We start from the raw sequence: 14,173 nt of genomic DNA, 5'->3' as shown, positions 1-14,173 counted from the left end.
CGCGGTGGTAGTCTGTCTATTGCGTCTTCGACAAGGTTGAAGTCCCCGAGCATGACGTCTATTTTGTGATTTCTTATCAGCGGATTCGCGTCTATGTTCCGCCAGAACTCTTCGTTTTGCTTTGTGTCATTAGGTGCATAAACGTTGACGGCTGTGATCGTGGTTTCCTGATGCCATTTCATGCGCAGACGTATAGCTCGTCCTGGATGTATTTCTTCAATATCGACGTTATTAATGTCTACTAGTTCCTTGTTCAGCACGAACGCGACTCCCTGTGAGTTTGTACGGTTGCCAGCTTGTGAGTTGTATACGCGTAGTCGGCGGCCGTACAGCTGATGTATGGTGTTTATGTCTTGGTCGTCTAGGTGGGATTCTTGTATTGCTAATATTCCGATGCGACGCTCCCTTACGAGTTGGTTAATTGCGTTCCACTTATTATTGCTCGTGCCGGTCAGGTTTCCTTTCCCGTTTACGTTGAGCGTTCCCACTGTTATGGCTGCCCTCGTTCGGCGGCCTTTCTTTTTGTGTGTGTGTGATATAGGAGCGTCCATTGCTTGCGCTGCATTGACCCGGCCCTCGGTCATCGGGTTCGCGCTCTGGGCGCTACCGAGGGTCGCCCCGTCTCCGTTTCCCTCTGGGGGATCGTCCAGTGCCTCGCGGGCGGGGGACACGCTACGCTGTTCTCCCCGGAGGGGCTCTGTTCCGTGTGCCTGAGTTACGTCCATGTTTATGTGTGATGTGTATGATGTTGTCGCCGTTGCTAATCTCTCCCGCCGCTACAACGATCCACGGCGGGCGGGGACTTCTCCTGAGTCCCGCAGGGGACATGCCATTCGTCTTATCGACGATTGGCTTTGGCTTCTCAGCCAAGGGGAAGTCTAAGTAGTCCCCTTTGGTTGTGGTGGCTTGCTGACGGCGTACACGGCTTTCCTGTCCTGCTCACGCAGTCAGTGTATTTGGGCTCGATCTTGCCGCCAGCGCGCCGCTGTTGGGAGTATTTGTTAGTGTGTATATTCGTATCTTCGGTGTAGTTGGGTGTCTTGGGTGTATTGCTTCTCTTTGTGCTTCGCGCCCCAGTATTATCCTTATATATGTACCTTGTTATGCGTGTATGTGTTTGTCTTATGTACATTCGTGGCGTACATTCGTGATGTGTTATCGTATAGTCGGCGAGGGGGTTAGTACGTGGGATTCGTTGTAGTAGAGTTACTTGGAGCGTCAAGAAGGGTACTGTTACGCGCGGATCAGGCATCGACAAGAAGCGTAGGGAAGCGTTATGAGACATCGACAGTGTTCGTGACTCGACTGTGTATAGGTACTGGGTGGGTCGTTTGTTTGTTCAACGTGTATATGCGTGCAAGATATGTCGTTCCGTATCACGTCTGACAACGGTTGTCAGTTAGTGTTGCTTAGCTAGTACTGGTCGTAGCGGTCATAGCGGTCAAAACGACCTCCCCTGCCATTGCCATAGCCATAGCCGCGCCCGCGTCCGCCACGTCCACTGCCACCGCGTCCACCGCGTCCACCACGCCCGCCGTGTCCTCGTCCGCCTCTTCCGCCTCTGCCCCTTTCGTTGCGGTCTTGCGTCGATGATGCGGGGTTCGCGTTCTGGCGTGGTGCCTCCGGGTCATGCCAGCCGGGGATGTTAGCCACCTTGCACAGGCCTACCGGGTGATCAACGGAGTGACAGTACGAGCAGAGCATCTCGTCAAGGAAAGGTACCGAGGGGCCAGTTAGGCTGCTCCCGAAGTTGTGGTCCCTCACGCCTTCGCAGAAGGTCTCCCACTTCCTCGGGTCATAGGTGGGTGACTCCACGTAGAGCCGGACGATGGGGTCGGGCCGCTCGTTGCCCCGGGCGAGCTTGAGGGTGTCTGCGTGGATGGTGCTTATCCACTCGACGAAGGCGTCCTCAATTGAGTATGCGTGCCAGTGTCCGCCTTCGTTAATGTCCTCGTATAGGTATGTTAGCACCATCTTGCGTAGGTCTCCTCTCTGGAACTCGCGGACGAAGAACGCGGTATAGTTACCGTCCGTAACGCCCAGCCTGTCCGGTAGTCTCCAGGCCGCGGCGTATGATGGGTTGTCCGCCGTGAGGCGTCGGATGTTGATCGTGCCTCGGGGGGTGTCTAGCCATTCGGCTTCGAGGAGGGTGTTACACGTCTCGGCGGTCGTTTCGTGGAGGAGGAACCAATAAGGGGCGCGGTTGCGCCTGGGGTTTCGATCTTTGGAGACGGCCGGGGTAACGACGAACCTGTGTACATTAAGGTAGTCTTTGATCGTCCCTATGATGTTCTCCACTCTACCAGTGGTTTCCGGTTCGTCGGCTCCGTGTCCTGGGACCTGGATGAGGACGGCTGGCTTTTCCCTCGCGATTTCGGTCCACGCCTCATGCTGTTCGGCCTTCATTCCCTCTGTCCAGGAGAAGGCGTCTCGGCCGTACACACCTGGCCAGTCTTCCTGGGGTCTGCGGGTCGCCGCGGTCGGGCCGCGTATGGTGATATACGCTGGGTGGTGGAGGGCGGGGCCTCTCGGCGCTGGCATGGGTAGGAGGTTACGGTGACCGCTCGGTCCTGGCGTCGCCTGACGGGAGGGCTGGCTGAGCGGGGGAGCTGGTACGTGTTCGCGGCTCGGTCTGGCGGCGTCCAGACGGACTGTGACATTGGTGGGAGGGGGCTGGATACTGCCCCCCCTGGTTTCGTGGTCGGCGTACCTCCTGAACCGCAGGTCACGCATATTGGTGGGAGTTGGGGTCTGGGGCGTTTCAGGGATGGGGCCTGGGCCGCGCGGCTCATCGACGTGGATGGAGGGGTATGCTGGGGGTGCCGTGGCTCCACGACCTGCGAAGAAGTCTTGTGCGTTGTGGACAAGCCTCGTTCTCTGCCGTGGCGTGTGTGGGGTGGGCATGGGCTCGGGGAGGATGTCGCCCTCCGTATCGACCTCCATGGCCTGATCAACGTCGGCGTAGCTGACGCCTCCGTCGCTAAAGTAGCCGTCGGCCGGCGTCGGGCTCAGTTGAATCTCGCCCGTGGTTAGGTCTGAGAGGAGGTCGTCGGATTGGCTAGGTGTTTCGGGGGCGGTGCTCTGCAATCTGTTGGTGACTGCGGGCTTGCCCTCGTCGCCCGTGTCCTCTTCCACCCTCCTGCGTTTAACGCTTGTCAGCCTGTTCGTCGTAGGCGTTTCCTCCACTAGTATCCTCCCAACTCCTGCCGCCGTCGGAACGCCTTTACCGATCTCGGCTTGCTCCTTCTTCTTTTTGTTCTTCTTGTTCTTCTTGGGGTTCGCGTTGGCTTTGCTGGTCAGCTCGGCCGACTCCTCGCGCTTGGCTAGGTGTTCGTTAGTTTTTTGTTCTCTGGTTGCCATATCTATTTACCTGGGCCTTTCGTCTCGGCCTTGTGGCTGTTTTGCGTTGGGGTGGGAGCAGGGGCGACGTTAGCCTCCAGTGACTGAGGAGCGCCGTTGGATTGAGCGGCTGGGGCGTGTGCCTGGGCCATTGCCTCGAGAGGAGTTGGGAATGTGTTGACCAGAGCTCCGTCCTCTCCTTCCGTCGTCGGGGTTGATATTGGCCTCCATGGGTTGGGGCTGGGAGTCGGAACAGTTATGTCGGGCTCACGAGTCGGCTCCACGTGCTGGTTTGTCGCTGGTTGGCTCGTGTTGACGTTCTCGGCGATCTCGCTTTGGGTTGGTTGCATTGTGGACGGTGGGTCGTGTAGGACTGGGTTAGATGGCTAGAGGAGTGAGGGTTGCGAGGTTCGTGAGGCAAGACGCGGCGAGTACGTTACTGGATGCGAGATGCGAGATACGAGGCTCGAGTGCGGGGGGCGCGGGGGCGAAGGGATTATAATTCGCTTCCTGACACTTGCGCTTCCCATCTTCGGTCTGAGATTTTGGCTGGGTCAAATCGCGGCGTCGTCGGTGCTGCTAGGGTTGGGCTGTTTCTAGTTACTTTGCCGTCGCGTCCTGGAATTGTGTCTACTCGGCGGCGATAGGGCCCCTCTTCGTTTCATTGGCGTTACGGTGTGCGGGGCGCGAGTTGCGTGGCGTTGTCTATTGCGTTGTTCGGGGTGGGTGGTTGCCGGGTTCATTACGCCTCGTTTTGGAAGTGGCGGTGGGCGTTTGTGGTTTACCGGGTTCATTCGGTCTTAATTTGGCAGGAGGTCACGTTGTTTGGCCCGTCACGTGCACTTCCCGTGGGCTGTGTCTGGGGTTCCGTTGTTCCGGTTTGGTTCATAGAGCCTCGATCGGGTTGACTTCTTTGGGTGGCTTCTTTGGTTCTTATTCAGTGATCGGTTATGTCTTTATTACGAGTACTATCATTGTGTCTCTAGTCCTGATTATCTTTCAGCGTCATTGGCCTCTGTGATTCGAGTATCTTTCCCAGTCTCCTGTTCCTTGTTAATCTTTCGTACAGCTTCTCCGATTCCCTCGGGTCCGTCTCGAATTCGTATGGATTACCGTGGTCTGGGTCGAATGATGGACGGTTGCGGAATGATGTATGTGGGAGGGGGGTATCGGATAGGGTGGGGTAGTGGAGCGTGTGTGCGAAGCTGTCCAGCTTTCCGAGGTTGCACCAGGGGATTGGTGCTCGGACGTTTATCTGCTCGTCCTTGTGTCCGCCCGTCAGATTGAAGGTAGCCCAGTGCTTTGTGAACCCCGTGATCTCCGACACCCTCCCTGATCCTATAACGTGGCTTGCCGCTCTGATGGTGATCACGTGACTCCTTGTTATTCGTTTCTGTGGATTATCTCGTATTATCCATGTCTTGCCGCCCCCTTTCCTTGTTGTCTCTGGTGTGTCTTCCACCGTTACATCGTAAGTTGTGCATCTGTTGGCTAGGTGTGGGGCATAGGGTCGATTGTGTCGATTCTGGGGGGTTGTGTGGTGGGTTGTGTGATCGGCGGGATCGTAGATCGTAGGGTTGACTTTATGTTGTTCGTTGTTAGCTTCGGGATTGAAGGTGAGGAACATTATCTGCCTAGGTGGTTCGTCTCTTCCAGGGCCTCCTTATATTGTTTCTTGGGCGTTTCTTCTGTGTGGTTGACGTGATAGTTCGTTCGTTATTCGGCCGCGTTATTCCGTATCTACGTGCATCCTCAGATACGCATAGATGGGGCATTCAGGGCTTTGGCTATCTCCTGTTTGTGTTCTAGGTATGTTCTTGTTGTTGCTTATAGGTCAGGAATTATTTGGTTGGCCTGGTGAGTTCTGTTCTGGGGTTGGGTCTCCCTTCTCTGGCTAAACCGAGGTTTTAGCGGCCTCATTTGATTGGCTAGTTGGCTTGTCCGGAGGTTGGGTCGCCTATCTCCGGTTAAGCCGAGGTTTTTGCGGCCTTGTCATGTTCGTTTGTGTTGCTCCCGCGTTGGAATATCCTATTCCGATTTGGTCGGGTTTATGAGTGGCGTCATTCAGATTTGTCGTTGTACTGGTCTTCGGGGTTGTCCGGAGTTTGGCCGGTCTGGTGACTGGCGGGTTGTCGGCCGAGGTTTGACCGATGTCGCGCCATTTTTCTGATCGTGTTTTGGTTATTGGTCTAGTGGTACGATTTTGGGGTTTTTTTGCTCGCTGTTGCGGCTGGTGAGCTCGCTGTCTCACTCGTGTGTGAGCGATTGGAGCGTGTTCGCTCCATTGTCCCGCGTTTGGGTTGTTTTTTTTTTGGGGGGGCTTGTAGGCCATGTAGTGATGTACTACTGGTTACTCGAGTAACCGTACTACCGTAGGTGTCGGTGTTTAGCTCGATGGCTATAGGCTTTGGTTGGCCTTGGCTGTCACCGTTGGTTTGACGATGGTAGCCTTTAAGCGCATGTTCGTTTCACCTCTTGTGAGGTTACTTACCCCCCGGGGCCACGAGAAGGCCTGCGCCGGACTCGACAGTGTCGAGCCCTCCCGGGGGGAGAATGTGCACTTGGCTGACCTTGTGATGGTCCGGGTACGCTGCAACGCTGTACTGGCAAGAGCACGGCCGTGAGCGCAGCGAGGACTCGCCGAGTCGGGTCGCCGCCACCGCTTGCGTGTCACGAGCGCGACGCGTCCGGCCTGCCTCGCGTGACGTCACTCCTGTTCAAAGTCTGCACATTGCGCCCAAGGCAAACTCCAGTGCGTACCGGCACTGTAGATCCTACTACATGGATTCATCCTCTCGCACATCTGAATCACGCCAGAGCCTCCCGTCCGCCGATTGTTTCTACGCTCGAAAATTTAAGCCAACGGACGTAGTGGCTACTGCCAATGTTCTCGGGTTCGTGCAAGTCGGCGCCCGCAGTCGCGCGAACGAGCCCTTCAAGTGCACCAATCCGGGCGGCGGCTAATGATAAATTCGCCTCAACTTCGCTTCTATAAACCCAACTGTCCGACACCCAACTGTTCAAGACCCACCCAGCCTCACAGCTCCGACAGATCTCTCCTACTCGCACTGTCGCTGCTCGTCGGCACAGCCTTCCACACCTTCACCTGGTGTGCGCCGATCTGGACGTTCGGTATGGATCCCGTGTATGTGCCGACGCTTGCGCCCCACGCGCCCGCGTCGTCCTTCTGCCAGAGGTCGTAGATCTCGTACGTCCCCGCCTGATAGCTCGCGCCCTGGTCGATGAACACGTCCGTGAAGTTCACGCTCACGGTCTGCGCGTCGGGCGACGTATTCATCAGTGCGGCGACGAAGGTGCTATACATCATCGTCGCGAGTCAGACTGGGCCGGGAGAGAACGGGATGGAGGCTCACTTTTTGACGAGGCTGCCTGACCACAGGGAGAGCGTGCCGCCCGTAGAGATCGGTGTGTTCCACCTGCGCTCGACCGGCGAGCCGTTTGCGTCCTGGTTGACAGCGATGATCGCGTCGTTCGTGATGATAGAGAGCGTCTCGTTCGTCATGCTCGTCACGTCGTTGCCGAGTATGAGCGGGCTCTTCAACAGCGCCCACATCGAGAAGTGCGTCACTACGATGGCAAGCACATGAGTCTACCAGTGAGACTGCAGAGCGGGTGCGCGCACCGTATTCATCGTAAGTCATTCCACCTTTGCCTACTTGGAGTATGTCAAGATCATTCCAATGGTTTGGGCCTGCCTTTTGGCTGAGCGGAGCTACGAAATCGATGATGCGTGTCATCGCGCATTCTAACGGGACCAATCAGCGGATGCCAGAAGGTATGTAAGGACGTTCAAGCCGTGGGCCGGAGACATACGGTATCCAGGGAGCTTGCAGTCAAGCATAGATGTACATGGACATCGCTCGTCGAAGCGGTCGTAGTTCTGTTGCATAAACATCAGTGCCCCATGCGACAGAAAACGCGAAAGCTCACATCGTAGATGTCGCCTGAGATACGCCAGCTATTAGCTATTGTCTGCATATCGGCACATATCAAATATCAACCGTGGTGTCCGAACATGGTAGATTGGCAGCGAACATACAGGTGCGAAGTTCCAAGGCCCATCCTCGCCCCAGTTGCACATTGAATATAAAATAGGTCGCCCGGTCGCGTTCAAGGCATTCGACATGTTCGCGTGACGGTCATAGGAGAGTTTCGGGGTGCCTGCCTGCCCCTCGTTGTAGCAGTTGTCATATTCTGCGATTCTCGATTTGACTTTGAACTCGTGGAGAAGTGAAGCAAATCTCACTGAGATAGTCCATCCCCCATTCTGCGTACGTCTGCGCGTCAATGGTCTCATAACCAAGTGACGCGAATCTGCCTCCGCAGGTGTATCTAGGAGAAGCAATCGAGTTGAAGTGCCTGCGTCTCCGGAAAGCATCGAGCATAATCACGCACTTCCCTGCATCGCTGTAGATGCCGAACTGAAGATCGGTTTTGATAGTCGAACGTCATGGTCATTCGCTTCTACTGTCCGCTCACCTTCAGGCCGAGAGAATGGATCTGGTCAGCGAGGGATGCTAGTCCGTTCGGGAACTTAGTAGGGTCTGCTACCGGTGCCCCAGTGGTTTCATTTCGCGCTGGAGCTTGCCAACCTGGAGCGCACAACGTCTGTAGGCAGGGCGAGCTGCCGGCGCGACTCCACACTCACAATCATCCAGTAGAATATCTGCCATAATGTCAAAAAGTACATTGCCTACAGACAAATGATATACCCACATTCGTAGCCATAATCCGGCAGTCCATTGGCGATGAAAGACTGAGCTACACTCATGATGACATCCTCAGAGAAGTCGCAGCCAAAATGGCTGTATGTATTCCAGCCCATCTGAGGGGTCAGGGCTAGGCCGTTGTTGTGCGCCAGAGCACCGGAGAGCTGGAGCGCAAGGACGAGCAGGAGACTAGAGGTCGCCATGGCTGCTCGGTTGGAGATGTCCGCTGCGGGCGAATGCGCAAGGCGATATAAGAACGGCGAGGAGCGCTTCTACTTGGCACGTTCCGGGGTGGAGCATGCGCATGAAATGCAGGATTGCGCGGCAGGTGGTTCGGAGAAGATGAGATACTCGCGAGACGGTGAAGTTCACACCGACGGGCAATCATCTGACGAGGGAAGAACGCAGCTGACGGCAACGAAGAGCGGGCAGGAAGGTGTGCAGACGGGACATCGCTGTTGTATGCGCAAGGCGGGCCCGCGAGGACGGACACTTGGCGGACAATATTAGTACTGGTCCAATGCAAGGCTGCGGGAGCAAGGCCACGAAGAGTCGCTGCCTTTCCTGTCACGAGCGCGACGCGTCTGCAGGCCCGTCGCGTGACGTCACTCCTGCTTCCCTTGCTTCCCTCCCGAAGTCAAGCCCACGCATCCGCTCACGTCCATTTTGACTCAAGGCGCTTCCTAGTTACACGTAAAATGGGCATGTACGCTTAATGGGCCTCGTCGCACACTGACTTGCACTTCGACCAACAGCAAGCTAGCCATGTCGTCGCCCGACTTCCCCGCAGACTTTGTGCTCGACCTGCACGACCTTGCAGCCATCATCCTCGACTGCCACGCCCGCAGCGAAGAAAGATTCGCTAAATCCCAGCTGGTCGAAGTCATCGCCGACTCCGACGACATGCAGACCCTCCCTGGCCGCATTGCCTTCCTCCCCGAATGGAGTGCCGCCGAGAAACAGGGGCAAAAGAGGCTCGCATACGTCCTTCGCCGAGACTCCAAACAGAAACTACGCGTCACGTTCGAAAACTTCGCACATCGCGATGGGGTCAAGCTCCAGCAGGGCGTCGAGCTCACTCGGCGCGCGCTGGAGAGCGCGTACTGGCGCTGCAAGACCTACGACAGCGGCTTCATGCTCGCGTACGTCGCGCAACGCGTCTTCGAGAGCCTCCCGCCCACGGCGCGCCTCCGCGCACGCACCTCGTCCGGGTACGAGCTCATATGCTCGCCAACCGACGTCATGGTTATGGAGATGCAGGTCCTCCCTCACCAGGCATGTTACATCGTTACCTACGAGGAGGTCCTCGGACCCCAGATGATCGAGTGGGAGCGACACCAGTCGGGCTTCCTGCAGCCAATGCCCTGGGTGTACCTCTTCGTGGGCAATCCCGTCTCCACAGACGCCGAGGACGACACCCGCGTCGCTCTTGATCTCGCACTCATGCAAATCGGCGGCCGCGGCAGGGCGAACGAACCCTTCGCGCTCGAGAGGGGCGTCGACTATCACGAAAAAGTCCTACCGCGCTTCGCGCAGGAATCGGGGGATTTGGTGGCGTCGGGCAAGATAGCATTGTCTCCAGCGCACATCCGAAAGCAGGGCGACGACCTCGCAGAAATGGTCCTGAGTCGTCTGAAGAAGATGGCGAACGGCGACGTCTATTTCTGCGGGTACTGCGGGAAGAACGGGGTGGAAACGCGCTGTTCGCAATGCAAGCAAGCCAGGTTCTGCAAAGAGTGCAATGCGTTGGCCTGGAAGTACCATAAAGTGTGGTGTAAGCCGACGGGAATTTAGCCAGATCAACCGTGGACTAAAGGCGACCGCATGTGGACGTATGTGTCCTGCTTCTTGTATCATGCTGCTGTATGTTTCAATTGACAGAATGCCGTGGACTGACTAATATCCGATAATTGTGAGTGAGCAGCGAGACGAATAGCATATACTGTAACACAACAAGGCAACGAAAGCAGATTACAGGTATTAAGGAAGGTATATTGGCTCTTCACGTCGACTACGTGCGGTTCTTGAGTTTCAAGCCTGGCAGACTGAACATCTACAAATGTGCAATGTGAGCGCTAGCCATTGCAACAGAGGGAAACCATACCTCGAAGATCAGCTCGGACGGTGCTCCCCAGCCGGACACGCCTTCTATTCTATTCCGCATCTGTGTCCCCAACATAATCCCAATGACCGCTCCGCTCTCCTCGTCTACGATCGGCCCGCCGCTGGACCCTGGCGTAGGTGGAGGGTCGAACAGCATATGTGAGAGCGCATCATATGTGCCGGGCTAGATGCGACGTCGACATACATAAGATTAGTTCAGAAGAGGTATCAACAGGACAACGACGCACCTTCGCCTCCCGGCCAGCCAGGTCCCGGTAACCTACAATCGACCCTCTGACCCACTTACTCCACGTCCCACCGACCCATGGCCGCCAGCCCTCCGCATCAGGCCCGGACGTCGGTGGTTTGTTTGTCACGAAGTGCGCACGGATCCGTGTGCCCGGATGCGCTGGATAGGGCGATACGGGGAGGGCGCGCAGAGGGGGCCGAGCAGAGGACGCGGCGGAGAGTAGGACCAGATCTGAACGATGCAGAGAAGAGAGGATAGAGGAGACAGGGCTGAACGTCGGGCGGGACGAAGTCCCTGTAATCACGAACGAGCCTGAGGGGCCTGGCAACGCCGCACTACGCTGCGTGGACAGCAGCGGACGCACGACAGGGTTAAAGCGGATCTTGAGGCAGCGTCAGTCTACCATCCAAACTCCCGCCAACAGAGCACGCACCTCCTCGAGCGTATGCGCGCACGTCACATACAGAGCCTGGCCCTCCGCGAGCTTGGGCGCGCTGAGCGCGAACCCGGAGCAATACGTGATCTTGTGCTCCGCGCCGTTCTCCGCGACGTGCACGACCATCGCCACCGACGCCTCCGCCTCCTCCTCCGCATCGAACACGACGCGGCGCTCCTGCGCGGGCCGGCTCTCGTACGGCAGCGACGCGTCGAGCACGAGCCCGCTGCGGTCGACGTACTGCTCGATCAGCTCCGGGAGCTGCGTCTGCCGCGCGGCGGGGCCTCGAGTTGCCCCCAAGGTGTGTTCGCCCTGCAGTTGCGCATTGCGCCGGAGTTCGGCGAGGATGTGGGCGTCGAAGCTCGAGGAGAGGGAGGGCGAGGCGTTCCCACCGACGTTCGCACCTGGGCCTGGCACGGAAGGAGGGTCAGGCGGCGCGGGTGGCTTCCCGATGAAGGTGGTGGATCCGACTACGGCGTAGGGCCTGACGTCGGCGCGTGGTTGGATGAGGCAGCGGGCGGTGAGTAGAGGGCGGGGACAGCGAGCAACCTGCTGCAATGCCATGGAAGAGCCGTGCTGTAGCGGGGCATGTGGAACTTCGAGTCGTGCTACCAGCCGGTTCTCAGACTGCCGGGTGATCTGATGTCATGCCGCCGTTGTGTCTCACTCCGAGGGTCCGACGTGCAATAAGTAGCTGCAATATCCTCACCAAGACTGTCCTCGAGAAATAGCGATATATCAGCAGCACTCTGAGTAGTACTACGGTGCTAGACGACCTGTATGATACTTTCACCCGTACTGTTGCAGCGATCTTCCCTCGCCGCAGTGCGCAGACAACATCTACTCCACAACCACAACACTCCATGGGTGTTGAATGATGCCCGTTTGGATGCCGACCAGCTGCTGCCAGATCGGACGCGAAACAGGACCCATGCCATCAGGCCCAGTCGGAATTTGGATGTCCTCGCCAAGGTAACCAATCTTGTTCACGGGGCTAATGACAGCCGCTGTGCCTACAAATTGGTGTCAGCCGACTGACCGTCAGGAGGCTCCGTGCAGCACTGACCTGTGCCGAAGAATTCAACCAGGCTGCCTGATTGAGCAGCCTCCTTGACCTCGCGCATCGTCATCTGGCGTTCCGAGACGACCAACTTGTCGGGGAGGCCGGCAATCTTGTACTTGCCCGCTACGTGGTCCCGCGCGATGTTCAGCACAGAGTCGCGGGTGATACCAGGCAGGATCATCCCGTCCAACGGAGGCGTTGCAATCTCAGTAGCTACGAACACCAGGGTGAGAACGGAGGGTCCGATAAGCAGGCGGTTACTCACTACCGTCGGGGCGCTTGAACACTGCGAAGGCATTCATAGTGCCGACTTCCGTGACATGGTGTTCGGGGCCGTGTAACCACAGGTTTTGAACATAGCCCTTCTTCGCAGCCTCCTTCTGGGCGATCAATCCCGCAGCATAGTTGGCACCAAGCTTGTAGGCACCGATACCTGCAACTCATGAGGGGACGTATCGACGGTTATTCGGCCGAAAATACCTCCTGGAGCAGCCCGGCTGTACTCGGTGGTCCCATACAGAGCTACCGGCTTGAAGCCCTCGGGGTAGTATGGTCCGACAGGGCTGCAAATCACGAAGAGGAGCGCCTCACTTGGTGGGGCGATACCGATAACGGGCTGCGAACCGACTAAAGATACTTATGAGAAGGCGGTCGAGCGGGAAAAGGAAACGAACTACACACTCATCGTGGGACGAATATACAGGCTATATCCAGGGACATTTGGGATCCAGTCCTTGTCTAAACGAATCAGCTGCTTCAACAGTTCGATGACCTCGTCCCCGTTGAAAGCCTATCCGTCACACAAACGTGAGTGAATACGTCTACTTTGCGCTCACACGGGAGGAAAAGACGTACTGGTAATGCGATACGCTGAGCACTCGTGTTCATCCGCTCCATGTTCATGTCTGGCCGGAACAGGGTGACCTTTCCTGTCTCGTCCCGGTAGGCCTTGAGACCTTCGAAAAGACACTGTGCATAGTGGAACACGCCAACACTAGGTTCAAGCGAGAACGGCCGGTCTGTACATAACTGAATCAGAAGGGGTGTGATCGAGTAAACATAGTAACTACTTACACGGATGAATCTGCGGAGCACCCCAGCCAGACGAAGCCTTCCACGGTATTGTTAGCATGTGATCCGTCTGTTTTCAGACACGCAAGCCCAGTAATCAGTGGTTCCTCTCGGCTGGAGTGTATGAACAGGATGCCTCACAAAGACTTTGCCGAACGATAGGTTTGCCGGATCCGGCCGTGGTTTACGGTTTTGGGACAGCTCTACCTGCACACGCGAAGCCTATTGCACAGAGGCAGATGGCATATTGAGAAGCCTGTAATGCAGTCTGGAAAAGGATAGAACCCACCTGGACGTCCGCCTGTGTGGAATGAAACCGCGCATGATGTCTTGTGTAGCGCGAGCTACCGAACACAGAAGACGATGCGGGGGGCTTGCAGTTCTGCAAGGCACTTCCATTGGGAAGCGAAGACAACCTTGGTCGGAACATCGTCAAAACTGAGATGTGCGGAGGCTGGAGGACTGCTATGTACCCAACAGCACAGGGCTTCGAGTCACTGCAGAGTCAACCAGGAGTCAACTGCCCGGCTGGTCGCAGAATCCGAATGGAATGAGTGACGCGAGGCCGCTTTCGGCAATGCCCGAAGTATCGCCGACCCTCGCCGTTCTTCCGTTCGCTGGGACGATAAAACCCCAGCGAATTCAACGGCAAGGATCGTCGTAATCCGTGCAGCTCCCTGGTGCGTAAGAGGATCGGATTCGCAGTCTACGGCCTTGTATGAGGTTCAGGACGCACAGAGAGAGTCACGTGACTAATGGCGCGTCGCGTCACGGGCATCACAGGGGTCGTGTGACAGACGCGTCTTGAATCTTGCTATCGATCGGAACGCGACGGCGTCGGGGAGTGGTCCGGTGCGAAGAGAAAGCACGAGATTGTGTGTCGGGGCAAGAGTCAGCATCGGCATAAGTATCACTGTATCAGTCGTCGTGCACACTACTGCTAGCTCTTGCCAGCCGTGCTCTTGTCGGTCTCCGTAAGAGTCCGCACGCGTGTGAGGCAACGGAACGGACTGCGGGGCGGTAAGAGGAGTTTTGCCGTCTTCAGCCCTCGTTATGGGAGATCGTCCCACGCTGGCCCGGACCGGCGTGACAAAGACGTCAGGCTCTATATCTCATCGACATCACCCCAACGCTCCTGCATCTTCGACCCCTACCACGACCATCTCCTCCAGACTTTCCTC

The 14,173-nt window shown here is 56.9% G+C and overlaps 5 protein-coding genes across 5 annotated transcripts; 1 reads left to right on the top strand and 4 right to left on the bottom strand.

Annotated features, from left to right (window-relative positions):
* Positions 1–1,413: 1,413 nt before the first annotated feature.
* Positions 1,414–3,689, bottom strand: C8Q71DRAFT_724348 (uncharacterized protein; the record flags this gene model as incomplete). The annotated part of the gene is made up of 2 exons (XM_047921630.1): positions 1,414–3,323; positions 3,371–3,689. The coding sequence occupies 2 exons, from the start codon at positions 3,687–3,689 to the stop codon at positions 1,414–1,416; spliced, it is 2,229 nt and encodes a 742-aa protein (XP_047778112.1).
* Positions 3,690–6,099: 2,410 nt separating this feature from the next.
* Positions 6,100–8,579, bottom strand: C8Q71DRAFT_811277 (glycoside hydrolase superfamily). The gene is made up of 10 exons (XM_047926058.1): positions 8,077–8,579; positions 8,009–8,026; positions 7,840–7,952; positions 7,607–7,781; positions 7,400–7,554; positions 7,291–7,332; positions 7,174–7,240; positions 6,983–7,105; positions 6,714–6,927; positions 6,100–6,656 (listed from the first exon to the last, which is right to left on the bottom strand). The coding sequence occupies exons 1-10, from the start codon at positions 8,270–8,272 to the stop codon at positions 6,377–6,379; spliced, it is 1,383 nt and encodes a 460-aa protein (XP_047778111.1). The 5' UTR covers positions 8,273–8,579; the 3' UTR covers positions 6,100–6,376.
* Positions 8,580–8,701: 122 nt separating this feature from the next.
* C8Q71DRAFT_93523 (uncharacterized protein) lies at positions 8,702–9,996 on the top strand. The gene has a single exon (XM_047929205.1). It carries the CDS (start codon positions 8,835–8,837, stop codon positions 9,861–9,863), a length of 1,029 nt encoding a protein of 342 aa, XP_047778110.1. The 5' UTR covers positions 8,702–8,834; the 3' UTR covers positions 9,864–9,996.
* Positions 9,972–11,646, bottom strand: C8Q71DRAFT_93504 (uncharacterized protein). The gene is made up of 4 exons (XM_047929204.1): positions 10,856–11,646; positions 10,421–10,804; positions 10,174–10,356; positions 9,972–10,122 (listed from the first exon to the last, which is right to left on the bottom strand). Exons 1-4 carry the CDS (start codon positions 11,420–11,422, stop codon positions 10,081–10,083), a joined length of 1,176 nt encoding a protein of 391 aa, XP_047778109.1. The 5' UTR covers positions 11,423–11,646; the 3' UTR covers positions 9,972–10,080.
* Positions 11,647–11,698: 52 nt separating this feature from the next.
* C8Q71DRAFT_858582 (aminotransferase) lies at positions 11,699–13,422 on the bottom strand (the record flags this gene model as incomplete). The annotated part of the gene is made up of 9 exons (XM_047927531.1): positions 11,699–11,871; positions 11,925–12,134; positions 12,187–12,354; positions 12,402–12,548; positions 12,603–12,711; positions 12,777–12,940; positions 12,996–13,062; positions 13,134–13,214; positions 13,282–13,422. 9 exons carry the CDS (start codon positions 13,420–13,422, stop codon positions 11,699–11,701), a joined length of 1,260 nt encoding a protein of 419 aa, XP_047778108.1.
* Between the last annotated feature and the right edge of the window lie 751 nt (positions 13,423–14,173).

Source organism: Rhodofomes roseus (genome assembly GCF_022264815.1).
Source record: "Rhodofomes roseus strain CIRM-BRFM 1785 chromosome Unknown C8Q71scaffold_12, whole genome shotgun sequence".
Taxonomy (NCBI): Eukaryota; Fungi; Basidiomycota; class Agaricomycetes; order Polyporales; family Fomitopsidaceae; genus Rhodofomes; species Rhodofomes roseus.
The sequence above is the reverse complement of the archived record's forward strand: the minus strand, read 5'-3'. Positions and strand labels throughout refer to the sequence as shown.